The sequence below is a fragment of the Ursus arctos genome, unplaced genomic scaffold (assembly GCF_023065955.2).
Source record: "Ursus arctos isolate Adak ecotype North America unplaced genomic scaffold, UrsArc2.0 scaffold_19, whole genome shotgun sequence".
Lineage (NCBI taxonomy): Eukaryota > Metazoa > Chordata > Mammalia > Carnivora > Ursidae > Ursus > Ursus arctos.
The window spans coordinates 6,424,882-6,448,865 of NW_026622863.1; the positions used below are offsets into that span (position 1 = coordinate 6,424,882).

General features: G+C 36.5%; 1 protein-coding gene across 5 annotated transcripts in view; it reads left to right on the forward strand.

Moving 5' to 3' along the window:
• The window catches only part of PHKB (phosphorylase kinase regulatory subunit beta), a 212,737-nt gene extending 188,997 nt beyond the window's left edge, over positions 1 to 23,740 (forward strand). For all 5 annotated transcript variants that reach the window (XM_048223672.2, XM_044382543.3, XM_057313882.1 and 2 more), the window contains exons 26-31: positions 1,128 to 1,330; positions 13,210 to 13,344; positions 16,963 to 17,092; positions 19,957 to 20,064; positions 22,055 to 22,195; positions 22,845 to 23,740. In XM_048223672.2, the coding sequence (XP_048079629.1) occupies positions 1,128 to 1,330; positions 13,210 to 13,344; positions 16,963 to 17,092; positions 19,957 to 20,064; positions 22,055 to 22,195; positions 22,845 to 22,982 (855 nt within the window). In that variant the 3' untranslated portion in view covers positions 22,983 to 23,740. The remainder of the gene's footprint in view (positions 1 to 1,127; positions 1,331 to 13,209; positions 13,345 to 16,962; positions 17,093 to 19,956; positions 20,065 to 22,054; positions 22,196 to 22,844) is intronic.
• The last annotated feature ends 244 nt before the right edge of the window (positions 23,741 to 23,984 follow it).

The window sequence follows — 23,984 nt, forward strand, 5'->3', positions numbered from 1 at the left end:
GAAATGCTGCCCTGAGAACCGAAGTTAATACTGTTTCTACAAAGCACGTTCAGATCACCTCAAGCTCTCTGGAATGAAATAGTGGTTTAGTCATCATCGCTTCCAGAGGCAGTGATGTGCCTTCTGTTTGTTTTCTTCTTCACACACTGACATTTTAATAAAAGTAATCGCACGTGGACTAACTGGTTGGTACCACTTGTGATATAATAAACCGGCAGTTCTCAGTTTTCACTTCATCACAAAGTTGGGGCAAAAGACCCCATGTTCTGCTCTCTCCCCTCATCCCAGAAAATACAAGGGCCCTTTGATATGCTCTTCATTTTCCTGCCTCTTATAACTGCACTGTCCATGGAGGAGAGAGGGAGAGGGGTAATCAGGAGGAAGGAGGGGCTGCAGACTCTTCTGGGAGGCAAGTTGCCAAGGATAGAGGAGAGAGACGCAGAGTATTCCTCCTGCCAGCTTCAGCAGCACTCTCTGCTTTGAGTTTTTGTTGTCATTTCCCTCTGTGCTTTCTCATTTCCTTGGCCTGTGGGCAGCCTCGTTTATTCCCCTCCACAGGTGAGAGATAGATCAACAAGTATTTTAATACTCACTAGGTGCCTAGCACTATGCTGAGGTAAGTGGGGGCTACACTAGAACTGTATGACCTTGCGTCTGCCTTTGAAAAGGTTACAGTGTTGTTAAAGAGCAAAAGTTCCACATGAGAAACTATAAAAGAAGTGAAAAATATACTCTCAAATACTAAATTGTGTAGACTGTGCAGTAAAGTAAAACTATCCAATGTATTTTGGTTTCTCTGGGGAGTTTCTAGTACTAAAGTCATTCAGAATAATTTTCTCTTAATAGTTATTTATATTCCTTCCCTGCTTTTATCCACTCACCTTCACTCCCCTAACTGGGACCCTTACCTGCCCTTATATTTTAGACCAGACTGTGAACCATCATGAACTCCAGTGGGAGTCATGCTTTGAAAGCCATTTTAATAAATAGCAGGAACAGTTATTCTACCTAATTCCCTAGCTCGCGTAGAGTAATTTCAGCCTGCCAGTCATCCTGAGCCTTGAATTTTTTTTCTTTTATCTTTTAGTAGCTAGGAAATTTTTGCAATAAAATTCTGCCACTTATAGGTAACTCTGGGTGCCTTTGGGCACGAAGAAGAGGTTATCTCTAATCCTTTGTCTCCAAGAGTGATTAAGAACATCATCTATTACAAGTGTAATACCCATGATGAGAGGGAGGCGGTCATTCAGCAAGAACTGGTCATCCATATTGGCTGGATCATCTCCAATAGCCCTGAGTTATTCAGTGGCATGCTGAAAATACGAATTGGGTGAGTAAAGTGCTTTGCATTTGCATAAAGAGAATTGTTCAAGTGGTCCTTCAACAGACGTGGCCTGCCCCAGGCCTGGTGGGTATCTAGGAAAGCACATCTTTCCCCAGAGTAATAGAGGCAACATCTGGTGATGTGAAGTAATAAATATCTGTGGCCCAAAGAATCTTCCTGTTTTTTTAAATTCCCGTGTTAGACGTAATGAAGTAACACTGTTGTCTGATGAAATCGAACTCCAGGGATTTAAACAACTACATCACGTTTAAAAAACAAAAAAACGAAACAAAAAAACACCAGTAAGCATAATATTTGTAAAAATTCCTGTAAATAAAATGGATAAGCCTTAAGAGTAGAATGATTTTCAGTAAAACTGGGTGTCAGGAAGACACACTGAAGTAAAAATTTTTGTCCTTTTCAGAATATTCTACTGCATCCATTTTCTACCAGAATCTAATTTTTAACCATTAAAATCTCAAGTGTTCTAATTGGAGGAGAAATTAAAAGTAAGGGTCTGGTGATCTTTTTTTTTTTTTTTTTTTTTTATTAATAATGATTTTTTATTATATTATGTTAGTCAAGGGGTCTGGTGATCTTGAAACTCCTTAATCGAGAATTTTGTGAGACGGCATGGTCAGGCAGGTTGATCAGGCTCTGGCATTCAGCAGAGCTGAGTGTAAGTCCTGGCTGCCACTTCCCACGTTAGTGACCTGGGATAAATGACTGCGCCTCTCCAGCCTCACTTTCATACCAGGCTCATTGTTTTATGTGAGATGGAATGAGAGAATATGCTTTAAAAACCTATGTTTTGGTATAAATGTTTCTTTTCTTTAATGTTCTTTTAATTATCACATGCATAAATATACCTAACTGTAAGAATCAAACAATACTGAGGCATATAGAGTAATCTAATATATGGCCAATTGCGGGGGGGGGGGTGTTCCTCTAGTGTTTAAAAAGAATGTAGAGTCTGTCAGGCACAAATATATGTGAATGTATGAGTATGAATAAGAGTATAGCTTGCTGGTAATATAATTGGATCACTAGTATCTTTACTATTTCTGTTCTACTTGATCCTCAATTTTTGGTAAAAAGTCTTAAAAATTTCTCATTTTAATTATGGATTTGTCTCCTCCTTGCATTTTTTTTCAGTTTTGCTTTGTATATATTAAAGGGGTTTTTTTTGTCCATGTTACTTTATAATTTTAGCAATATATCTTCCTTTGTGCCATTTATTTTCTACTTGAATTCTCTTAAAAATATTTTTTTAATTTCAAACATCTACGAACTTATAGAGACTAGTATAATAAAGCCTCTGTGCCCATACTTTCACTCAGCTTCAACAATATTATCATATAGCCAATCTTATTTCACTTATACCCTCCTAGTTACTCACCCCACCCAAACCCCCTCCAGGTTTAAAGCAACTCCATCATACCATCTCATCTGTAAATACTTGAGTATGTATCTCTAAGAGATAAGGACTTTTTAAAAACATAGCTATGATACCATTACAATGCATAAAATATAACAAATTATTTTCTGTCTGATATTATTCCCATGCCTGCTTTCTGCTTCTGTCATTATTAGCTTAATATACTGTCTTCTGTCTCTTTACCTTTAATGTTCTTTTTTCATTTAGTAGAGATATATCTTTTATATTCAGCATCTATGCTGTATTTATTTTTAGTTCAATCTGAGATTATCTTTTCATAGAAATATTTATTTCATATTTGTATCATTTATTTTCTTTTTGTTATTTTTTCCCTTCTTTGTGTTGGATTGATTTTCCTTTCATTTCTTAGTTTTAATTTTGCAACATGAGTATGAAGCACTTTATAAAAAACAATTGCCCAGTTTTTCCTTAAAAAAATTACATATAAAAAAACTACTTACTTATTTGGTAGGGTCTGCATACCTCTTGTTTCAACGATTCTCATTCTAGGAATTTAGACATGTTTTATAGCAGTCTTCATTTCAGCAGTGTTTGAATTAGTGAAACCTTGGGAACAACCTAGATATCCATCAGTAGGAAATTGTTTAAATAAATTATTATAGCCAGTCAGTAAAATGCTGTTCAGCCATTACAAGTAACAGAAGATTGTCTATACTGACATTTATAAATGTCCAAGATAAACTAAGTGAAAAAATAACTAAGTTGCAAATGTATTATTCTATTTTTTAATAAAAGAGCAATAATAATAATATACATATGTATAATGTATGTATGGGGACATATCTGAAAAATAAACATAAAATTGGTGTGTTATTTTCTCTAGGAGATTTCTACTTTTAAATTATATTTTTCAGTTTTATTTAAAGTTTTTCATTTGAGGTTATTATTTTTTAACTGTTGGCCTGATTTCAATTATAGCGTATTTCAGGTGAATTTCCCAATCTTTATCTCCCTTTTCTTTTGATTAAGCATAGAACTTGACCTTAATTTTTATCCCTTAAAATTGTTCCTTTCAAAGATTTAGAGGTATTCCAAATCAATTATAAGAACTTTGAATCATACCCTGATTTGTTCAGTCTGTTTGGTCTAATATTCTTAACTCCAACCTCTCGACTATATATAAGGATACAGAAATGGGTCTTTCATGTAAGTTGTCTCTAAATGAAAGGAAATGTGATTCTCTGTATCCATACCGGGTATTAAAAGTACTCTATTGTCCCAGACTCAGGCATTTCTCTGAACCTGACTGAGAAGCAAAGGTTATAACCCTTCCAAAGCACATTCTTTGTAATAAATGTTCTATTCCGGAGAGCCTCTTTAAGTGATAGGTATCCTTGCAGAGGTTTAAACAAAGCCTTAGAGTAAAAGTTAACGGTTTCCCAGGATTTTACTTCCAAAGCGGTGTTTTTCAGCCTGTAGTAGTTTTTTCTTTACTACTTAATTCAGCATTTTAGGCTAACTTATGTTCTTCTAAAAACCCATTGGAATTTTCTTTTTTGAATTCAAATCTGACCTGAAATTTCTCTTCATGGAAATGAAATATGTTTAATTTATTCTAAAAATAGTTTTCTTCCTGTTTTTGTATCTGCTACTTTATATGTGCAATGCCTTCCATGAGAAATAATATGCTCTTTTTTCCTTAAACCGTGCCACCCAAAATAAAAATGTCAGGACAGCAAGCACATGACTTAGCATTTAACGATAGCAGAAAACCTCCTTTTTTTTTTTTTTATAATGATTTTTTATTATATTATGTTAGTCACCATACAGTACATCCCCGGTTTCCGATGTAAGGCTCGATGATTCATTAGTTGCGTATAACACCCAGTGCACATGCAATACGTGCCCTCCTTACTACCCATCACCGACCTATCCCATTCCCCCACCCCCCTCCCCTCTGTAGTCCTCAGTTTGTTTCTCATAGTCCATAGTCTCTCATGTTTCATTCCCCCTTCTGATTACCCCCACTTTCTTTATCCCTTTCTTCCCCTACTGATCATTCTAGTTCTTATGTTCCATAGATGAGAGAAATCATATGATAGTTGTCTTTCTCTGCTTGACTTATTTCACTTAGCATTATCTCCTCCAGTGCCGTCCATGTTGTAGCAAATGTTGAGAACTCGTTCTTTCTGATAGCTGAGTAATATTCCATTGTATATATGGACCACAACTTCTTAATCCAGTCATCTGTTGAAGGGCATCTCGGCTCCTTCCACGATTTAGCTATTGTGGACATTGCTGCTATGAACATTGGGGTGCATATGGCCCTTCTCTTCACTACGTCTGTATCTTTGGGGTAAACACCCAGTAGTGCAATGGCTGGATCATAGGGTAGCTCAATTTTTAACTTTTTAAGGGACCTCCACACTGTTTTCCAGAGTGGCTGTACCAACTTGCATTCCCACCAACAATGTAGGAGGGATCCCCTTTCTCCACATCCTCTCCAACAATTGTTGTTTCTTGCCTTGTCTATTTTTGCCATAGCAGAAAACCTCCTAATGAAGATTTGCCATGAAACTTTAATTATTCATTGTCCTGAAACTCATCCTGAAATTAATTGTGACATTATATTTCCATTGTGAGTATTAACAATGTCCTTGCCCAGCTCATTAATGTGTATTTCCCTCTCACGTGGGACTCACAGGTTTAGCTCTAAAGTACTGGTACATTTTCAGTTGGGAGTCTGTTTTTTTTTAATAAGGTATAATTTATTTGAGAAATTTACTTCTGCTAAGGGTAGGGACTACATCTTATCTTCCTGTCTGTGTCAGGATCTAGCTCACAAGAGATGCTTAATAAAAATTGACAGATTGTTTAATATGTAGGTTATAAGCAGGTTCAGATAACTTGCTTGAGCCAGTGATGGGGAATCTAGGAAAAACAAATGATAGCATGTCTCTGTGCTCATTAGATAAAGAAATAAAGGACTCTTACTTTTTAAAAAACTCCTTCCTTTAAGTTTTTTTCTATTTTTTAATTTAAATTCAATTAATTAACCTATAGTATATTATTAGTTTCAGAGGTAGAGTTTAGTGATTCATCAGTTGCATCTAACACCCAGGGCTCATTACATCATGTGCCCTCCTTAATGCCCATCACCCAGTTACCCTATTCCCTCACCTCTCTCCAGCAACCCTCCATTTGTTTCCTATGATTAAGGACTCTTTTACTTTTGATAAATGCCCTTCATTTGTACAAGTCATGTCCTTCAGGAAATTACCAAGTTAAACGGGGTCTTGTTTATATGAAAATCCACGTATACGTGTAGAAGGTAGAAGGATATGGCACTTTTCTCCCTTCATTTGTTAAAGGGGTGGTACAGTTAATCACATCAGGATGGTACCTCTCTAAACAGCATTCCCAATAAGGATCTAAGGGGATATGCATATGAATAACGTGTTTATTGCACTCAGAAGTTCACTATGATAAACTATTTCCTCCTCTTCTTCCAATATAATCACAAATATTATTTATTGAATGCCTATTATATACCAGGCAATATGCTAAAATACTTCACATGTATTATCTGATTTAATCGATTCAACAACTTTAAGGTAGGCACTATACCCCATTTTAAAATCAACAAACTGAGATTCAGAAAGCTTAGATGGCCTGTCTTAGTCAAACCAGTATGTCAAAGTGGGGTTCATATCCAGATCTGCCTGATTCCAAAGTTCTTGTTCTTTGATCCTAAGTACTTCATGTATGTTTTCACGTATGTAAACTGTTGCTGTTTTCTCAGGGAAACAGACATTGCTGTTTTCCTAAAACCTTATGACCTTTATGGTCTTTTCTACATGATTTCAGCTTATGACCCATTTTGGATTTAAGTATTCATGTAGCAACTATGATGTGCGTTGGCTCCAGATGGTTTTCGTCTTTTGTTTATCGCTCCTTTAATCTGGTATCAGTACTGTTTAGCACTATACTGTGCAAGGCACATCAAGAAGCCCAAATAGTTAGAGGTTAACATAAGAAATGAGGTTTTGCCCCTTTATTCGTCATGAGACCAAACCAATGGAACTGATTCTAAATTAGCTCCTTGCACACTGCAAGAAATGTATAAAATACTGTGAAAATTTAGCAAAGTAACTTGCCCAAGGTCATAAGACCACAAACCAGGATTTGAACCTGGAGGGAATATCTTCAGTGTTCATGTTTCCCCAGCCCCTATTCCAGCTCTTTTGTCTATAAAGTAAGGAAGCTATCCTTGCTTGGGCTTCCTCATTGGATTGTGCAGATTCTGGGTAAGGAATGTGAAGATGTTTTTTAAAGCTTCAACAGTATTGCCGTGACATTCAGTAATTTGAGGTCCTCTATCATGTGGCTTTTGGAGTACAGGTACGTCTAGGGATATCTTTATACATGCCAGAAATCCCAGGAAGGGGGAACCTCTCCCATCCAACACACATTCTCTCTCTCTCCCTCTCTTCCTCCCCCTGCCCTTTCTCTGGTCTTCGAGCCCTAGGCTTGCCAAGACCCTCTTCTCCTATAAGATACATTCACCCTAGAGGTATCCCTTTCTGCCACGGTTGTTTCTCCTTGAGAACCCAGTGCAGTGTTCCCCAAGCATTTCATACAAAAACCTTAACTCAAAATCCCTTTTGGATACTCTGCTGCCACGAGACATGGTCTCACCCCTCCATCACTTGATCATCCCTCATGAAATACTTGGCAAACCCTCTAAAATCCTCTTATACCAGTGCCCGTAGTACTCTTCAACCACATTAACAGAAAGGTTTTGGAACCTTGTTTCTATTCTCGGGATATCAGGCCACTTAGAGAAGTAGAATTATCGTGTCTGTGGGGCTTGTGATAGTGTTCCTCTGAAAAGGAAAAAGGTATTTTTGTATCTTTTTAATATATTTTTATTGCACTTTATCCTTAATCAATTTTACTCAGACCTCGGCCCCCTGTGATGGCTTCCTTGCATGTTAGTTCACTGCCAGCTGCAGAAACATACTTCTCTGTTTCTTTACAAGAATTTACCTTGCTAGTCCCTAGAAGGTTTTAGTTTATTGGTGAGCAAAGTATTCATTTATAGGGTCCTTGAATGTCCAATTTCTTATAAACTGTTAAACTTGTTGCTCCTCTAACTCACCCCTTTGTGTGTAATAGTGACTGCAGCATGATTTTAAAAGAAGGGGGGGAGGTGTTATAGGAAACATTACTTTTTTACTTCCTTAAAGGTTAATTAAAGCATTTCAGACTCGTTCGTATCTAACTTTTTCCTATAGTTTCTCTTGTTGATTATGAATAAAGAGATTGATAGTTCAGTTAGCTTTTAGCACCATATTCCTCCTGAAATGCCAAAATTCACTAGGCTGAATGGACATAAGAAATAAGAACATTTGTTTTAGTCATGGTATGTTTACCCAGAATTCCTCCGCACTATGTGTACTTTTAGCTCTCTGTTTTAACCTTTCTCTTTGAGGTTTTTGGGTTTTTTAAATTTATTTATTTACATCACCCACTGCCTCAGTTGCTTTAAATCAACGCTACCATGTTTCTTTTCTCTTTTTTCCAAGGTTAATTCTGCCAGTGCAGTCTCTCAACATTAGCTATCAGGCACTCCTGTGAACAAAATTAACCTGCTCACGGGAATGGTATTCTAGTCTGATAATGATTTGATTTGCTGTCTCATTATTGATTTGTGCTCCAGCTTTCATGTTGAAATAGATCAAGTTCCTGACAGGCCCATTACTGTAAAGACCTCCAATCAACTGCTTTCTGCTCTAGGTCTGTCAGTCAGGCTTTAGTGGGCGATAACCCCTGAGGATATATGTTATCAAGCCTTTTTCATCTCTGCTTTTCATACTACCAGGACATCCTCTGTAAGCAATTATGCTTCAGACATGTCTTGTCTTCTGATGCCCACAACTGGGTCTGGGGATCACACATATGATGCTTAGAGAAGGCCGTTGATGTCATAGGTACCAGACTGTAACATTGCTTGTGCAGTCAAGAGGAGATAATTAGAGGTCTGAGTTCATTGGCATGGCTTGCTGCTCATTCAAAGGTCTTTGTTTTTGACATTTGCTATGAGGTGAGGATCTGAGATGATGGAGCTCTCCTACCTCTATTCTGATTATTTCAGGGATAGAGTGAGTGAGTCATTGTTCTCCAGTTACCAGACAGGAAGCTCAGTTTGCCTTATCAAATTGTCACCCTCTTGGTATTAATATGAATCAAGCAAAAAAGTCCCTTCCTGCACAATTTTCCCATCTCTTCTTCTATGGCTTAGTAAATGCTTGCAGAGAGTTATACATTCACTTGTTTAACAGCAAACTTGGCAAGCACTTCTTAGTATCTTCAAATTGGCTCAAAATGATTATTTTTAAAGTTGTTTCTTGCTATGAATCAGAGGCATGTTTTCAGAAAATGTCAGCTGTCCTGGTTTACCAATGATGTCAGATTTCCATGTACTTTATTGTATATTTCACTCCTTGATTGCGGCATGTTGGGAAGAAAAATACCAGTATGTATACAATATGCTTACTAACCTCACAACAATAGTGTTTAGAAGGATAAGGTTATCCCTAGGTCTATATAGCAATACTAGTCCACCTTTTCATACTTTTCCAGCAGTGCTGAGGAATTCATTGTCCTCAAGTCAAACCTTGATACACATGAAGGTTGATCTGGTCAGCCATGTGTATCTGGCACTTTCTCATTTGCTTATTGGCAAGTAGAGCATGTCCCTGGTTCTTTAGACAGACTGAATCTATACGGATGTGGTCCAAGGATAACCTTCATTCTTTTGACCTTCCACATTTGCTTGCTTGCTTTTTCTTTCCCCATTTTGCATTAACTGCTTTTACATTGGAATTGTCAAATCAGATTTGATGACTTCGTCAGCGGGAATGAGGGTAAGAAGTGAGATATTCTCATGCAAAGGAATTAATGCCCTTTTGTATTAGACGTTCTAAAAATGGATTAAACGTCTTTGAATTTTTTAGCTGTGTTTCTCACTTGGTAATTTACATTCTCTGTCTCTGACTGCTGTATAGTAGTTTATGTCTAAGACTTTTGCTGTTTTTTTAGTCCTTTGAAGAATTCTGAGCTAAAAAGATTAGTTTGGCCAGTAATTTTGAATGAATAAATGTATTTTAATAATCAAAAACTAAGGATGTACTGTATGGTGACTAACATAACATAATAAAAAATTATTAAAAAAATAATTTGGCAGATAAGTTATATTCATTTGTGCTAGAATGAATGAAAAACAGTCACCTTCTTTCTTTGGTGACTGTTGAGGACAATGTTTTCTATAATTTGGCTCACAGAACTGCTGAGATTTTGTGAACAGAAGAAAAAAACCTGAGGGGAAATTTTAGATCTCCAACTATCTTTGTTTATAGTACTAAAGATTTTAAAAGGTAAATGTGATAAATAATGTTCAGTTTTAATAACTCAAATTTTGGAGGACTTTAGAAAGTTAGTGTTTTTAAAATTTTAAAGTTACTTATTTTAGAAGGGACACCTCCTGAAGTTAAGTGGATATGGCCCTTGCTTAAGTAACTCCAAGACTTCAGTGTAAACATTGTATTACCTTTCTCCAACCTGAGTCTCAGAGGTCAAATAAAAGGAGTTTCCTAACATTTTTTATGACTCTATAATTTCAAAAGCTTTTTAACCTACACTGTCTTATTTGTTCCTCAAAATAATTCCATAAAATGAGCTGGACAAGTAAGAGTAATTTCCCATTTGAAAAATAATTTGCCAGTGGGACACAGTTGGTAAGTGACAGAATTGATATTTAAGCCTATCTTTGTTGTTTTTGCTTTTCATCATTAAAAAAATTTAAATGTTTAATAATAGAATAATTTGGTAAACACCCATGTGCCCATTATTTAAACGGGTATAGGCCATCATTAGTGATTTACATTTGCCATATTTGCTTCATCTTTTTTTTTTTTTTTGGTTTTAGATTATAAAGCAAATTCCAGACATTTTTGCTTTTACTTCTCAATATTTTAATAAGTATATATGTCTTAAAAATGACATTTTCTCAGTAATCACAATACCATTATCACACCCAACAAAATTAGCAGTCATTCCTTAATATCACCTAATACCCAGTTCTTATTCAGATTTCTGTGGTTGTCCCCAAAATAACTTCAAAGAAAAGTTAGGATCCCAAACAAGGCCCACACGTGCCATTTGTTATTATGTCTCTTCAATCACTTTTAACCCAGAATAGGACCCCCAACCCCTACTTTTCTTTTCATGCCATTGACTTGTTGAGACCAAAAGGCAGGTCTTTAGATTTTTAATTTGGTGTTCTTTCTTTTATACTAAGTTGCCTCAAATGTAAATGTTAAATGTTAAAGAAAATAATAGAGGACAATTATAACCTGTAAAATTAAAAGCATCGTTTTCTATTTAAAGAGAGGTCCATGGAGCAGTTTATTATAACTGAAATGTTATTTTAACAGCTAATTTCATAAGCAACTTTAACATCAAAGCATCCAAAGTAACTATATCCTTGTGGCTTTTAGGCTGATATAACATTTTGACTAAATACAGTTCATAATAATGAGGATAAAGAAGTAAAGAAATTCTAGTCTTTGACAATAGCATACTTTTAATCCAGCTTTTCTTTTCTACTGATTGGAGAAATAAAAATGGTAAATCTTAACTCAGTCACATATTCCGTTGTTTTGTTTATTTTGTTGTTTGCAAATGCTTTGTCATCTTTATTGTTCTTACCAGTGAGCAACTATTAAATATTTATTATATACTATCAACAGTAATAGTAGTAATATTAATATATATATTTTTTAAATTTTTATGTTCTGTCCTTGTATATCTCATGCATCTCAGTGCAATTAACTGGTAGACTAGTTAAATTCCTAACTTCCAGAAATGACAACAAAGAATACGGGAGAGGATAGAAAAAAACAACTGAGAGTTGCCTCAGCAGATGGCAGTGAGATTGGAGCAGTCATAGAACAGGGACATTTGCCTTGTGGCCTGTGGGCTGGCGCAGCAGGCAGGGGCATATGCCAGGCTCGTGTCACCTGGGCTCAACTGGGAAGGCTTCACGCTTTTCTTATTCTTTTCCTCTGAGAGACATTAAGCGTATCCCGTGAGGGTGCATCGGTGTTGTTTTGCAAAATAGCCTTGGCAGAAAGAAGGACTTTAATCTTTTGATTATTTCCACCCAACTTTTTCATCCTCTGTCCCTGCAATAGCCTTGTGGGTTGTCTTTCCAAGTGTATCAGGACAAAGATAATGACATCTTTGAGTGCAGTAACTTAGGCACTTCAAATCTTCACTGCTGTAACTAGATGTTTCTCCCAGTGGGTTGGCTACACAGCTTCCCTTCGGAGACAAAGTTGCATGGGTGAATGAGGGCACACTCTTTCTAGTTGCTGAGCTGCACTGTCTCTGTTTGTTATTCAGTGTTCACCGAAGGATTTAAGGATAAAGCTTGGGAATCTGCTGTGTAAAACTAATTCTCTAGCTCTTCCTAATGGTGTGTAGAGTTCTGGTCCCCTAAGGCACAGTATTATTTCCATGGTTTTCTTTGGTTTGCATAACTAGTTTATCTGACTTCTTTCTTCAGAATACAGTAAATGAAAGAAATGTGATGAAAGTGTAAGAATACTTACTAAAAACTTCTTAAATTAAGAAGTGAAATAATTTACATATAAAATAATTAATTATTTTACCTTGGAAAACACAAGGCACACAAGTAGTACTCCAGTTGCCTAAGTAATTACATTAAAGCTTCTTCTGCAATAAAAGTAATTATTTTATGAACAGCATTTATCTATTAAAAAAATAGATTCTTTAAGAATAGGTACATGAACAGCATTTAAATATCTGTAAAAGAAATTCTTCTGAATCTATTGGTTCAAGTACATTCTCTAATATTCTCATATGATTGAGTTATAACTAACTGTGTCCTTGTATCTCCAAGGCCGATACTTCTCTGTCCCCTCCAGTCACAGAGGAATGACTGCAAAGTAGAGGAAATAGGTGTAAGTGCTTGTCCGTCTGGGAAAGGAACATTTATGTAATAGCATATGTCAGTCCGTTTCCAATTCCAAGGAATTGTTTTTATCCTACTTGGTTTTTGCATATATCTAGGATTATGAAAATAATAGTGTAGCAGCTATTGTATGCAGTATACTTTCGTACCAAAGTGGTAGAAGCTCATTTAGGAAGAACCTAAGTCCTTACCTGTTTTCGTGTTTACTGCCTAACTGCATGTGCAAGAGCAGGCCTCTTTTTTAAGAATCTGATCATGTCATATTATCTTGATGGAAGTAATTATATCAACGGTTCAGAAAATTCAAATGGCTTTTTCTTCATTCCCCTTTCAATGGGTCAGTGCTGTTAAGGGCATTGCTGCGAGAAGCTCAGGGTGATTTTATTTCAAGAGTTATTGATTCGTGCTTCTCCTGTTTTGTTCCAGGTGGATCATCCATGCTATGGAGTATGAATTACAGATCCGTGGCGGAGACAAGCCGGCCAGAGACTTGTATCAGCTGTCACCTAGTGAAGTCAAACAGCTTCTGTTGGATATTCTCCAGCCTCAACAGAATGGAGGGTAATGAGGACCCATTGTTACCTAAGAACACTCTGGATTTATAGTAACAATCATACTTTGACATATAAATGAAATTAATAAGCTAGTAATAAGAAATACAATGCAGCAGGGTATCAGAGGTCTCCCTACGATAGACAGTGTACACGAAGATACCAATCAAAATGTCTGTCTTCACTTGTGATTTTGTGTTGATTTTAATTTTATACTGTTTTCAGGTATAGTTTATCAGTGTTTCTTAATTTTTATTATTTTGTACAGAATGTAAAGCTTTATACCTCATTGGTCAGTTCCCTTTCTGAATCTTTGTAGCATTTACCATCTCCTACCAACATTTTGGCATAAAGGTATGAGTTTGGTAACATTATTTGAGTAAGTTCCTGTGACTCTTGTCTCCCTGAGTAGACTATAAACTTACTCAGGGCTAAACCATTTCATAGACTTAACTTGTGCTAAGCTTAGAAAAAGAGCAAAACAAATACTTGTGGAATGCATCGAATTGAAGAATATTGTATTACAGAAAGAGTTTTAATATAATTATTTAGGCAAGCATTTATTAGCACTATTTGTGTGCCTGATATTTTCTAAGCTGGTATAGTTATATACCTAGAAAAGAAGTCTTCTACAGAAGTAGATCTGAGCAAATGGGAAGACATGTTTGTTCTTAAAGAGGAACACTCAACATTATAAAGATAACAGTTATAAATGTAAGGCAATTCCAAAAAAATTCCAACAAGCTGTTTATGGAGGTAGACAAGTTAATACTAAACTTCATATAGAGAAGCAAAGATGCAAGAATAACCAGAACAACATAAAAGACGGACTTGCCCTAACAGACAGTGTAATGTACTGTAGAGCCTCTATGATAAAAACTGGGATGCTGGCACATGAACACATAAATTCCAGCTGCACAGAATGTAAAGTCCAGAAATGGACCTTAGGCACATGTGGAAATTTAATGTGTGATAGAGGTGACATCTCATATCACTGGGTCAAGGATGGACATTATTTTTTAAATAAATAGTGATGGGACAACTGGATAGCCATTTAGGAAAAGATAAAGTCAAATCCATACTTTATACTGTACACAGAATAAACTCCAAATAGATTTGCTCTCTAAATGTAAAAAATGAAACCACACCAGAGCTAAAAGAAGACATACCACTTTAACCTCAGTATGAGAAAGGCTTTCTAACTAGGGCTCAACTCTAGGGGTATTAAAAGATTAATAAGACTATATAAAAATTTAAAACATCATTTTGCATGGCAGAAAATAGACAGTCTCAGAAGACAGCTGAGAAACTGGAACAAAACATAGGCTACAAAGGGCTAATATCCAAGAATTCTTAAAAACTCAGGGACAAAGAACCAAAAACCCAAGAGAAAAATGGGGGAAAATATGATGAATCAATTCATTTAAAACATGAAAAAATGGACCTTAGATATTCAAAAAGATGTTTAAACTAACTCATAGTTAGAGAAATGTAAATTAAAACATGTTGGGATACCATTTCTCATCTATCAGACAGACTGGCAAAAGTTAGACAGTATGACAAACATTTGCTGAATCTGTAGGGAAACAGACACTATTAATTCCAATTAATAAATGTAGGTGGAATGATGGAAAGAGAAAATCACCATTAGACAAATACAATAGTAATAATTGTTGCCGGCAAGAACCATCATGGATGCTAAATTTAGTGGGTGGAAGTATGATGAGAAATGAAAAATTTGCATAATTTAAAAGTATTTCCACTCAAGATACTTTTTAATTGCAAAAGGAAAAATAGTAACTTTATAATGAAGGAACCCAGTAGACTCTACCTTAATCAAATGATCAAAGTTAGAATCCCAGGGATAAGACACACCCGTACCATGTACTCCCTAATATGATATACCAAAAAGGCACAATCGCTTTTGGGTGTTCTTGCCAAAAATGCATAATATGAGTCTAGTCATGAGAAAACATCAGATAAACCCAAATCGAGGTGCATTCTACAAAATAACTGACATTTCTAAAATGTTAAATTCATGAGAGATGAAAGAACATTGAGGAACTGTCCTAGATTGGAAGAGCCTACCTACGGAGACTTGGAAACCTGATGCAGTGCGGGGTTCTGGATTGGACCCACAACCAAAACAAGGACATTAGTGGTAAAATGGCATAATTTGAATAAGGTCCGTATCTAATAGTATTGCGTCAGCATTCATTTCCTGGTTTCGAGTGTTATTATGTTAGATAACAGAAGTAGGAGAAGCTGAGTACACAGGAACTTTGTGAATTACTTTTTTGACTTCTAAATCTAGAATTTTTCAAAATAAAAAGCCAAAAAATAGAGAGGTCCTCAAAAATAATTCATCTCTACTGTGAATATTCACGCATTTCTATTTTCTTTGTTCTTTTAAGCAAACTTCTCCTTCTTATAATACTAACCATGGCTTTATAGAACTCTAAAAACATCTTTTTTTTTCTATTGTCAAACAAAGGGAATAGGAAAAAAATCAAATGCAGAGTACTGGGTATTCAGTTTTGCACCTTCGTTATCCAAAGTAAAAACATCACCAAGAAACCCCTTTGGGCTGCTTCTCTTTGGCATAGCACTGAACCGAGCCACATAAGACTAGGTCTACCAAAAAAAACCCCTGCATCCAAAAAGGATGCCTCACTCATTTATGCAGTTTTAAAACTTCATTGGTCCTCTTTTATCAGAACAAAAATGTCTTTTTCATTATACTGTCTCTGCATACTATTTTCCTACCTAGAAATGTTGTTGGTCACATGCTTACCTTGTGGTTGATGGCACATTTCATTCAGTGCTTGTTTTAATACCAAGTATAAAAAATGTATATTTGTTCCTATCTGCAGCTTTTGGAAGAATATACTACTACGTCATTTGTGTATTCTTTCCAAATTATGCAAATTCTGCATCTTTAGCAGTGTGTGAAGGAGTAAGTATTATATCTTAAAGATGTAATACTTAATCCATGGAAATGAGAGATCTAGAATTTCGACTTATCCCTATGGTATGATTATTACAACATGTAAAATCATGTAGCTGATTTTTTAGCACTGGTACTTTGGCCATATTTAAATAGAAAAATAAATCTAAGGTTTAAAGTATAAAGTTTAAAACAAGATAATTTCACTAGGTACATAATATTTTTTGGGCCTTCATTAAATGTTTATTAAGCATCTTGCTGGGAGAGTGTATAGGAGTGATCGAGCCACACAATATCCATGCTTTCATGAGGTCACGTTTTATTGTATGTAAGGACCACATGAAGTTATTTCACAATTGGCTGCTTCTGTGTTTTTAAATGGAGCTTTTTTGCGTATTAGGAAGTCATTTGATCACATAGTAGGCAACCTTATAACTTACTAGAGAATATCATTTGCCTATTAAATTTTTTAAAATCTTGGGGATTTTCTCCATTCCTGCAAGCTCTGTTTTCACTATGAAATATTTAGTAACCTCTGTAACACATGGTAGATACGCATCAGTGATGGATTTTGGCTTTTATTGCTCACCTTATTGGAACAATTAATCTATATTGAAAGCCCTGCCCTCTATGAGGACAACCTTGCTTTTCAACTCTGAGGCATTTTCTTTTGGTCTACAGGTGTTGGCTAAACAGGCGTCAGATTGACGGGTCTTTGAATAGAACTCCTGCTGGCTTCTATGACCGAGTATGGCAGATCCTGGAGCGCACGCCCAACGGCATCATCGTAGCTGGGAAGCATTTGCCACAGGTACAGCCCCACTGTGTTTATGTCATTTAAGGGGGCCTAAGGGAATAGGGAATTCTTCCCCCCTCTGCATTGCCAACAACCTTTCTGCTTATTCCATTTTCTAAGAGTATTTAAAGGAAGGGCATCCAGATACCTGAAGGGAGGAACTACTAGAAAATAAGATACCTAATCAACTGGATTGGAAAATTTTTCCCCCAATCTGAGTTACTTTAATTTTTTAATTTTAGTGCCTCTCTATACAAAAGCCTTGCTTTACCAAATGGATATTTTGCTTAAAAGTTGTATTTAATCAAAAATTTCTTGTATTATTATATTTCAAATGTTTCAGGGAAGCTCTGTGTCTAAAGGAACCATATGGCCAAACCTTTTGCCAAGCAGCTGTCCTTCTTTTGTTTATTTATTAGTGAAGTTAGGCTTTCTTATGTTGGCATTACTATGAATGCTGGTATTCCAAGTGATAGTGGGCCAGTGCTGGGGAACCTCACAAACAATAAAACATACATTCAAAAGACAGAACCAAATCAGACCCAAGAAGCCAGGTGACTTAGTAATGCTGTGGGTAAGGAAATGACTGTGAATTTCGGTGAATGTGAAAATTGTAATAACTTTTTAGATCATAGATAATCACTTTAATTTACTCAAGATATAACTTAGCTTTGATCCAAATGAATTAGTGCCCCCTCCTTAAGATGGTTTCCCAAGTTATATAAACTGGCCTGCTTCTTTGGTTTGGTTATTTTACTTAATACTGACATCTAACTCATTCTGCTTATACACAAACAAGAATAACTAGGCCTTTTGGAAACGGAGTACCGTATTTGTTTTAATTGTTGAAACGTCAACCAAATTATTTTTGATGAAGGTCCTTATTCAAATATAGTATTCTTAAACATACATGCCCACACTCATTGTGTTTATATGTACACAGTATTTCTGGAAGGAACCACAAGACACTGGTAGCATTCTTTTCTTTGCCTTGGGGAAGGGAATTGTGGTTTGAGGGCACAGAGTGGGCTTTTCACTGAAAACCTTTTTTAACCATTCAGGTTTGAACTATGTGAATCTATTACTTATTTTTAAAAATGAATAAGAACTGTTAAAAGTATTCTTTATACTATTCACAGACTGTCGAGTGGTTGTATTTGGTTGTCAGTATAAGAGCTCCATCCCTCTCCCAGATGCTCTGTGACCGTCATATGGGGCAGCACTGTCTCCTGTGAGCGGAGAACAGGCCTCCATTATTCCTGCTCTGCCTCTGCTAGGCCTCCTGTCTGCATACAGCGGACTATGGCAACCTTTTGTTAGCTGCTTTCCCAGGCCCTGCTAATAGCTACCAGATTTTCATTTAATTGTCTGACTGCCCAGGCCACTTATATTTTGTATCCTCTTTGCTAACAAAAATAACAACAGATGCATGTTAAGTATTTTTATGTGCCAGGCACTTGTCTAAGTGCTCCTGTAGTCCTCACAATGCTCATTTGAGGCACGTACTTTATTATTCCCACTTGATAGATGAGGAAACTGAGGCACAGCTAACTGATTAGCTTAGGAAGTAGTTGACCCTGAGTGTGACTCCTATCCCCTCCCCATCCCTGGTAATTTGACTTCTAAGCCTTTTGTCTTAATTTCTCTGCTATACTGCCTGCCGTGAGGTCTTCCAGAGAGTGGGAAGTAGAGCAAGCTTGATGTCTCTTTTCTAGGTTTATCATAGTTGCACAGTAGCCAGGTTGACTTTTCAAATGAGATCTGTTAAAAGGAAATTGGTATGAAACCATGACAGGGTTTTTCTTTCCTTCTGTAGCCCTACTAATCCCATTGCTAGACATCTAAAGAATTGTAATTACTGTGTTTAGCCCCTGGACTTCACTGTCCCCCAACTAGGTACTACCCGTAAACATTAATAAAATGTTAGATTGTATTGAACATAGAATACAATAGATGGACCATATCGAATTATAGAGCTGATGCATTACTATACCAGGTTGAACACATATGCTGTCATTTGATTTCAAGGGGACATTCCTGCTGGGTCCCATTTGGAATAGTAAGTAGATACACATTGTTCTGAGGCTGCGATTAAGTTCACTGTAAATCATCATTGAGGTGGAAGCAAATAAATATGACTCATCATCTCTGCATCTCTGGTAATAAGTCTGGTGACTCCATCTGCTTTCCATCATACAGACCTAACATTTAGAGTCTTCTCTTCAATCCTTTGACGGTTAGCCACCATGCCCAGATTTGGGTTTACATTTGGATTTGAGTTTATTTGCTGCTTTCATTTGGTTTGCGAAAAGTGAATGGAAGACTATACAATATTCTTATTTTAAATGAAATAGAAAGGGTAGAATAAGTTCTTTCAGTTTTGCTTCTTTTTCTGTATTTTCTTGCCATTTCTACATGCAACGTTGTTTTTGCTTATTTGTATGCATTTTTATGCTGCCAGCTCAGAAAGGACCTGCCACAGAAATGATGTAAACTCAATATCAAGTGACTTACATGCTAACGTCTGACAGCAAGCGTAGCTTCTTGTGTTAATTCTGAAAGCAGTATGTATTCTGTTTGTTGTCTCAATTTCTCGCTGTTCCTTTTGTGTGTTGAAGTGGATTTCCAATCTAGTCCCTTTCCCTTAACATTTGTATAGTGGAGATAACTACTGAAAAAAGGAGGTTTAATTTATCACAATAGTCAGCTGGTTGGCTTCAGTAGTTTGACATATATAAAATCCAGTCATATAGCAGAAAGTGCTCCCTAAGGTTTTATAGAACCTGAAAAAGGTTATTGATTAGAAAATGAAATTCCTCTATTAAGTGGGAACCATAGCATAACAATGCAGCATGTTAATATTGAGTTATTTTTTTCAGCAACCAACCCTGTCAGATATGACCATGTATGAGATGAATTTCTCTCTCCTTGTTGAAGACATGTTGGGAAATATCGACCAGCCAAAGTACAGACAGATTGTTGTGGAGGTTTGTATTTAGAAATGCAGATTGCTGGAGAAGTGCTTTCTATCTGCTCCCTGAAAACTAACATAAAGGAAACTGCTCAAGAGAGACCAGGAATTCCACTCCTTACCTAACCCGGATCTCCTCTAGTTGCCTCTTAGACAATATGGCCATCCTTGACCCAAGTCAAGGTACATGAGCAATTCAAACATCTTAAACCCTTCAGTGTGGAAAGACTGCCCAGCTTTTTCAGTCACACGCTCACCCCTCAACAACAAGTGCATTAACACCACTAAAAACAGAGGTAGTGGCCTTTTCCTATTTGCTTTAATTTCAGGGTTTTGTTTTATTTTTTTTTTCTGTTTACAGAAATAGTGCACGACTATTATAGAAAGTTTTAATAGTTCAGAAAATTATAGAAAAGAAAGCAAAAAAAATTTCTCCACACCCACTAGCAATAGATCATCAGTGTCGATATTTTGAGGGACATCTTTCCAAACATCTCTCTGTGAACAGAGAAGACATGTAATTTTGTGCTATATCATTTTATATAAAGTTAAATGCTAAAATACACACACACACAGGTGCATGGTGTGTACACGTGCTCTTTTGCCATTTTAAAACATTATACCAAATATGGAGAGAATTCCCATAATGAATGGATTTAACATATAGCACATCTTCACTTTGTCTCTTTCTCTGGGAATGTCTCCATCAGACTGTGTTTCTTGTGGGTGGGTAATATGTCTGACTGAGGCAGAAGCTCTCAGTAAGTGCTGGATCTGGCACCTGAAATCCAGTCAGAGTTGAGTGAGATTCAGTCTTACCTCAGATGTGCCAGAATTTAGAGATAGTATCAGCCAATCAGTTTCATAACATGTGGGGATGAGGCAGCCTGGGGTCAGGAAGAGATGGGGTTATCGGAAGGGTGAACGCCTTTCTTGTGATGTTAGCCATTCATTGTCTAATGCCCAGCATCTGGGACCTACCATGGACATGGAGGTCCTTCTTGTTGATAAATGAAGATCATTTGCAGAAGAAATTTTTCTTTAGAACTAGAGCAGAACTTCATATTCTCCTGGCTAAAGCCCTCTCGAAGATCTCCCACATTGTGACACCTGGACTTTTTCTGGAAGTGTTTCCTTTGGATCTTTCAGGTTCTGTTTTGGAAGCATTTGGAGAAAGTACAGTCAGGAAAACTCCCAAACTGGGAATGATGAAGTCTTTTTTCCTGTTCCACGTACAAAGAAGGAGCCATAATCACATTGGAAAGTCTTTACCAAGCATTGTATACTCAGACACAATCTTTGTGTCTAACAGTTGGTCATCTAAAGTGGAGGTTACTACTTAGGGTGAATATATAAGATGGCCAAACAATAGGATGATGCATTAAACTAAGATATGCAGACCAAGTAGTACTCAGACCATAAAGTGGTCAGAGTTAGGTGTATTTTTTAAAACATAACCATCCCCTGAGAAACACTATGATGTCACAGAATTATACTCATTTTGGGGTCCTGGGCTCCAAGTCATTCGATCGTGAGCCTAGATCCAGAGTCTCCACTGAACTCACCTGCCTTCTTTGGCTTTGTTGCTTACCACCTCTTCTCGGGCAGCCTCTGCTCCACTGGACACCGGTTTTGGTGTCTTGCCAACAAGGACTAATGCCCAAAAGCCAGAAAGTTCAGACACTTTGGGCCAAGAGAGCAGTATGTACTGTAGACAGGGTTGGGAAAATCATCCTTCTTATTTCATTTAAGTGACCTAAAAACATTTCTGTACAGCTACAAAGATATACACAATGAAAAAAATGTGCGGTTTCCAAACAGAACTTAACGCTGCTAATGTGCAAGATTAGAAGGATTCCATTCGCAACGATCCTAGTCAGTCATTGTACAGAACACACTGTGGAATTCCAGGGTCCTCCATCAATCTGAGTAAAGAACGAAAACATGTCCAGACTGTGTTGCTTTTATGGTTCATGTAATTGGCTTTCAACATCTGTCTCTTCTAGTTACTAATGGTTGTATCCATTGTACTGGAAAGAAATCCTGAGCTAGAATTTCAGGACAAAGTAGATCTAGACAAACTGGTGAAAGAAGCATTTCATGAATTTCAAAAAGACGAGAGTCGACTAAAGGAAGTTGAAAAACAAGTAAGTAGAGAAAAGAGCTTCTTGTAGAATTTCTCATTGTCTCAACTCTTCAAAATATCCCTAATCTCTTCTCATTTAACTTACAAAACAGATTTGTAGAGTGCAAAATGGAGTACTTGAGGGCAGGGAGAAGTCTGACTTATTCGAGAAATTAGTGGTACTTTTTAGTTAATTACTAGTCAGTTCAGCTGTGAAGCTCTGACTAAAAAGAAAACTGGGAAGACATAAATTTCCTTTATACAGTTAGCAGTTAAAATGTGTTTTATCAGAGAGGAGCCATAGATTCCAGAAGGCTGTAAAATTAAATTCTGGGGAGGATGGGAATGCGTAACAGGCTACATTCGTGCTGTGTGTACTACCTAATATAGTCCCTTCCAGGCTCTCTGTTTAATATTTTATGTTCATCTGTAAAAAGGTTCCCTAAGTAAATAAAAATTATCAGCAAAGAGGAGAATACTAAAAATGTCTGTCTTTGTTTTATATGCTGAGAAGATGCCTTAGGAAAATGAAAGAAAACCTCAAGAAGGTTCTGTTTTCCACGAGGAAATCTTTCTGTGAATTTATTTTTCCCCCTAGGCTGACAGTGATTTTACCTGTCAACTCTTTACAAACAAAAATCAAATCACTTGCTTACTGTTTTCCTTTGTAGGATGACATGACTTCCTTTTACAACACTCCCCCACTGGGAAAAAGAGGAACATGCAGCTATTTGACAAAGGTTGTGATGAATTTGCTGCTGGAAGGAGAAGTCAAACCAAGCAATGATGACCCATGTCTGGTTAGCTAGTGAGGAGGGTGTAAGAGGCTCTGTTGAGACACGTTTTCTAGAAGTGTGTTAAGTTTTGTGTTGAAGCTTAGTTCAGGCTGCCATTAATGTATGGACTGGTTTGTTGGTGAGGTGGTTGCCATACCCTTGGCAGTTACTAGACCTCTAGGACACCATAGTCAATCTAATGGTAAGAAATGCTTTAACTAAGTGGAAAAAAGTTCCCATGATTATTATGCCAACTACAATAATAATCTTTACTGAATGATAGAAATAGTTAATGAATTGAAAGTTCGCCACTGCATGTTTTATGATCAAATAACTCATCGAAATGAATCTTTGCTCTTTGGACTAAATTACCAACTTTCAGCCATTAAAATGAATTTGCCAGCTAGAAATGCATACAGAAAACGAAAAGACAGTGAAAGAAGGGTGAACTTAACTTGGTGGCATTGTCATACTAGAAAAAAAATATTAAAATCATAAAAGCAAATCTGCCAGCTAATGTTTTGATTCTCAGAAACTGCATTGTTGATAATATTTTAGTATACAGAGCTGTTGTACAATTTTTACCTTGTAAACATGACTGTGGTTTTGTACTTGTGCTGACTTTAGGGGTTGGGCTAAAATACAATGTCATCTACAACTGATCAGACATTTTCTTTGAGCTCCTGTTAAAAACATGGCGTGTGTAAGATTGTTCAGAAGTATGGACTGTTAACCTAGTTTGTACTAGTAAAAACAAAGTTGAAAATCATTAAATTTTATTTCTGAATTAATGAATATATCTGGACACATTTTTTATTCTCCTGTCCACAATATTAAGTCTATTACTCCTGAATATTTTCAGCTTAACTGATCTGGAGACACAGTGGAAGAGAACCTATGGTATCTACCATTACACATATTTTGCTACCAAATTTACTTAAGCAAACTTTAATAAAAATAGAAAATAGATTAAACATTAAAGTTTTATGAATCCTGACTGAATGTTACAGTACAGCCCATTAGTTTGAGCCATGG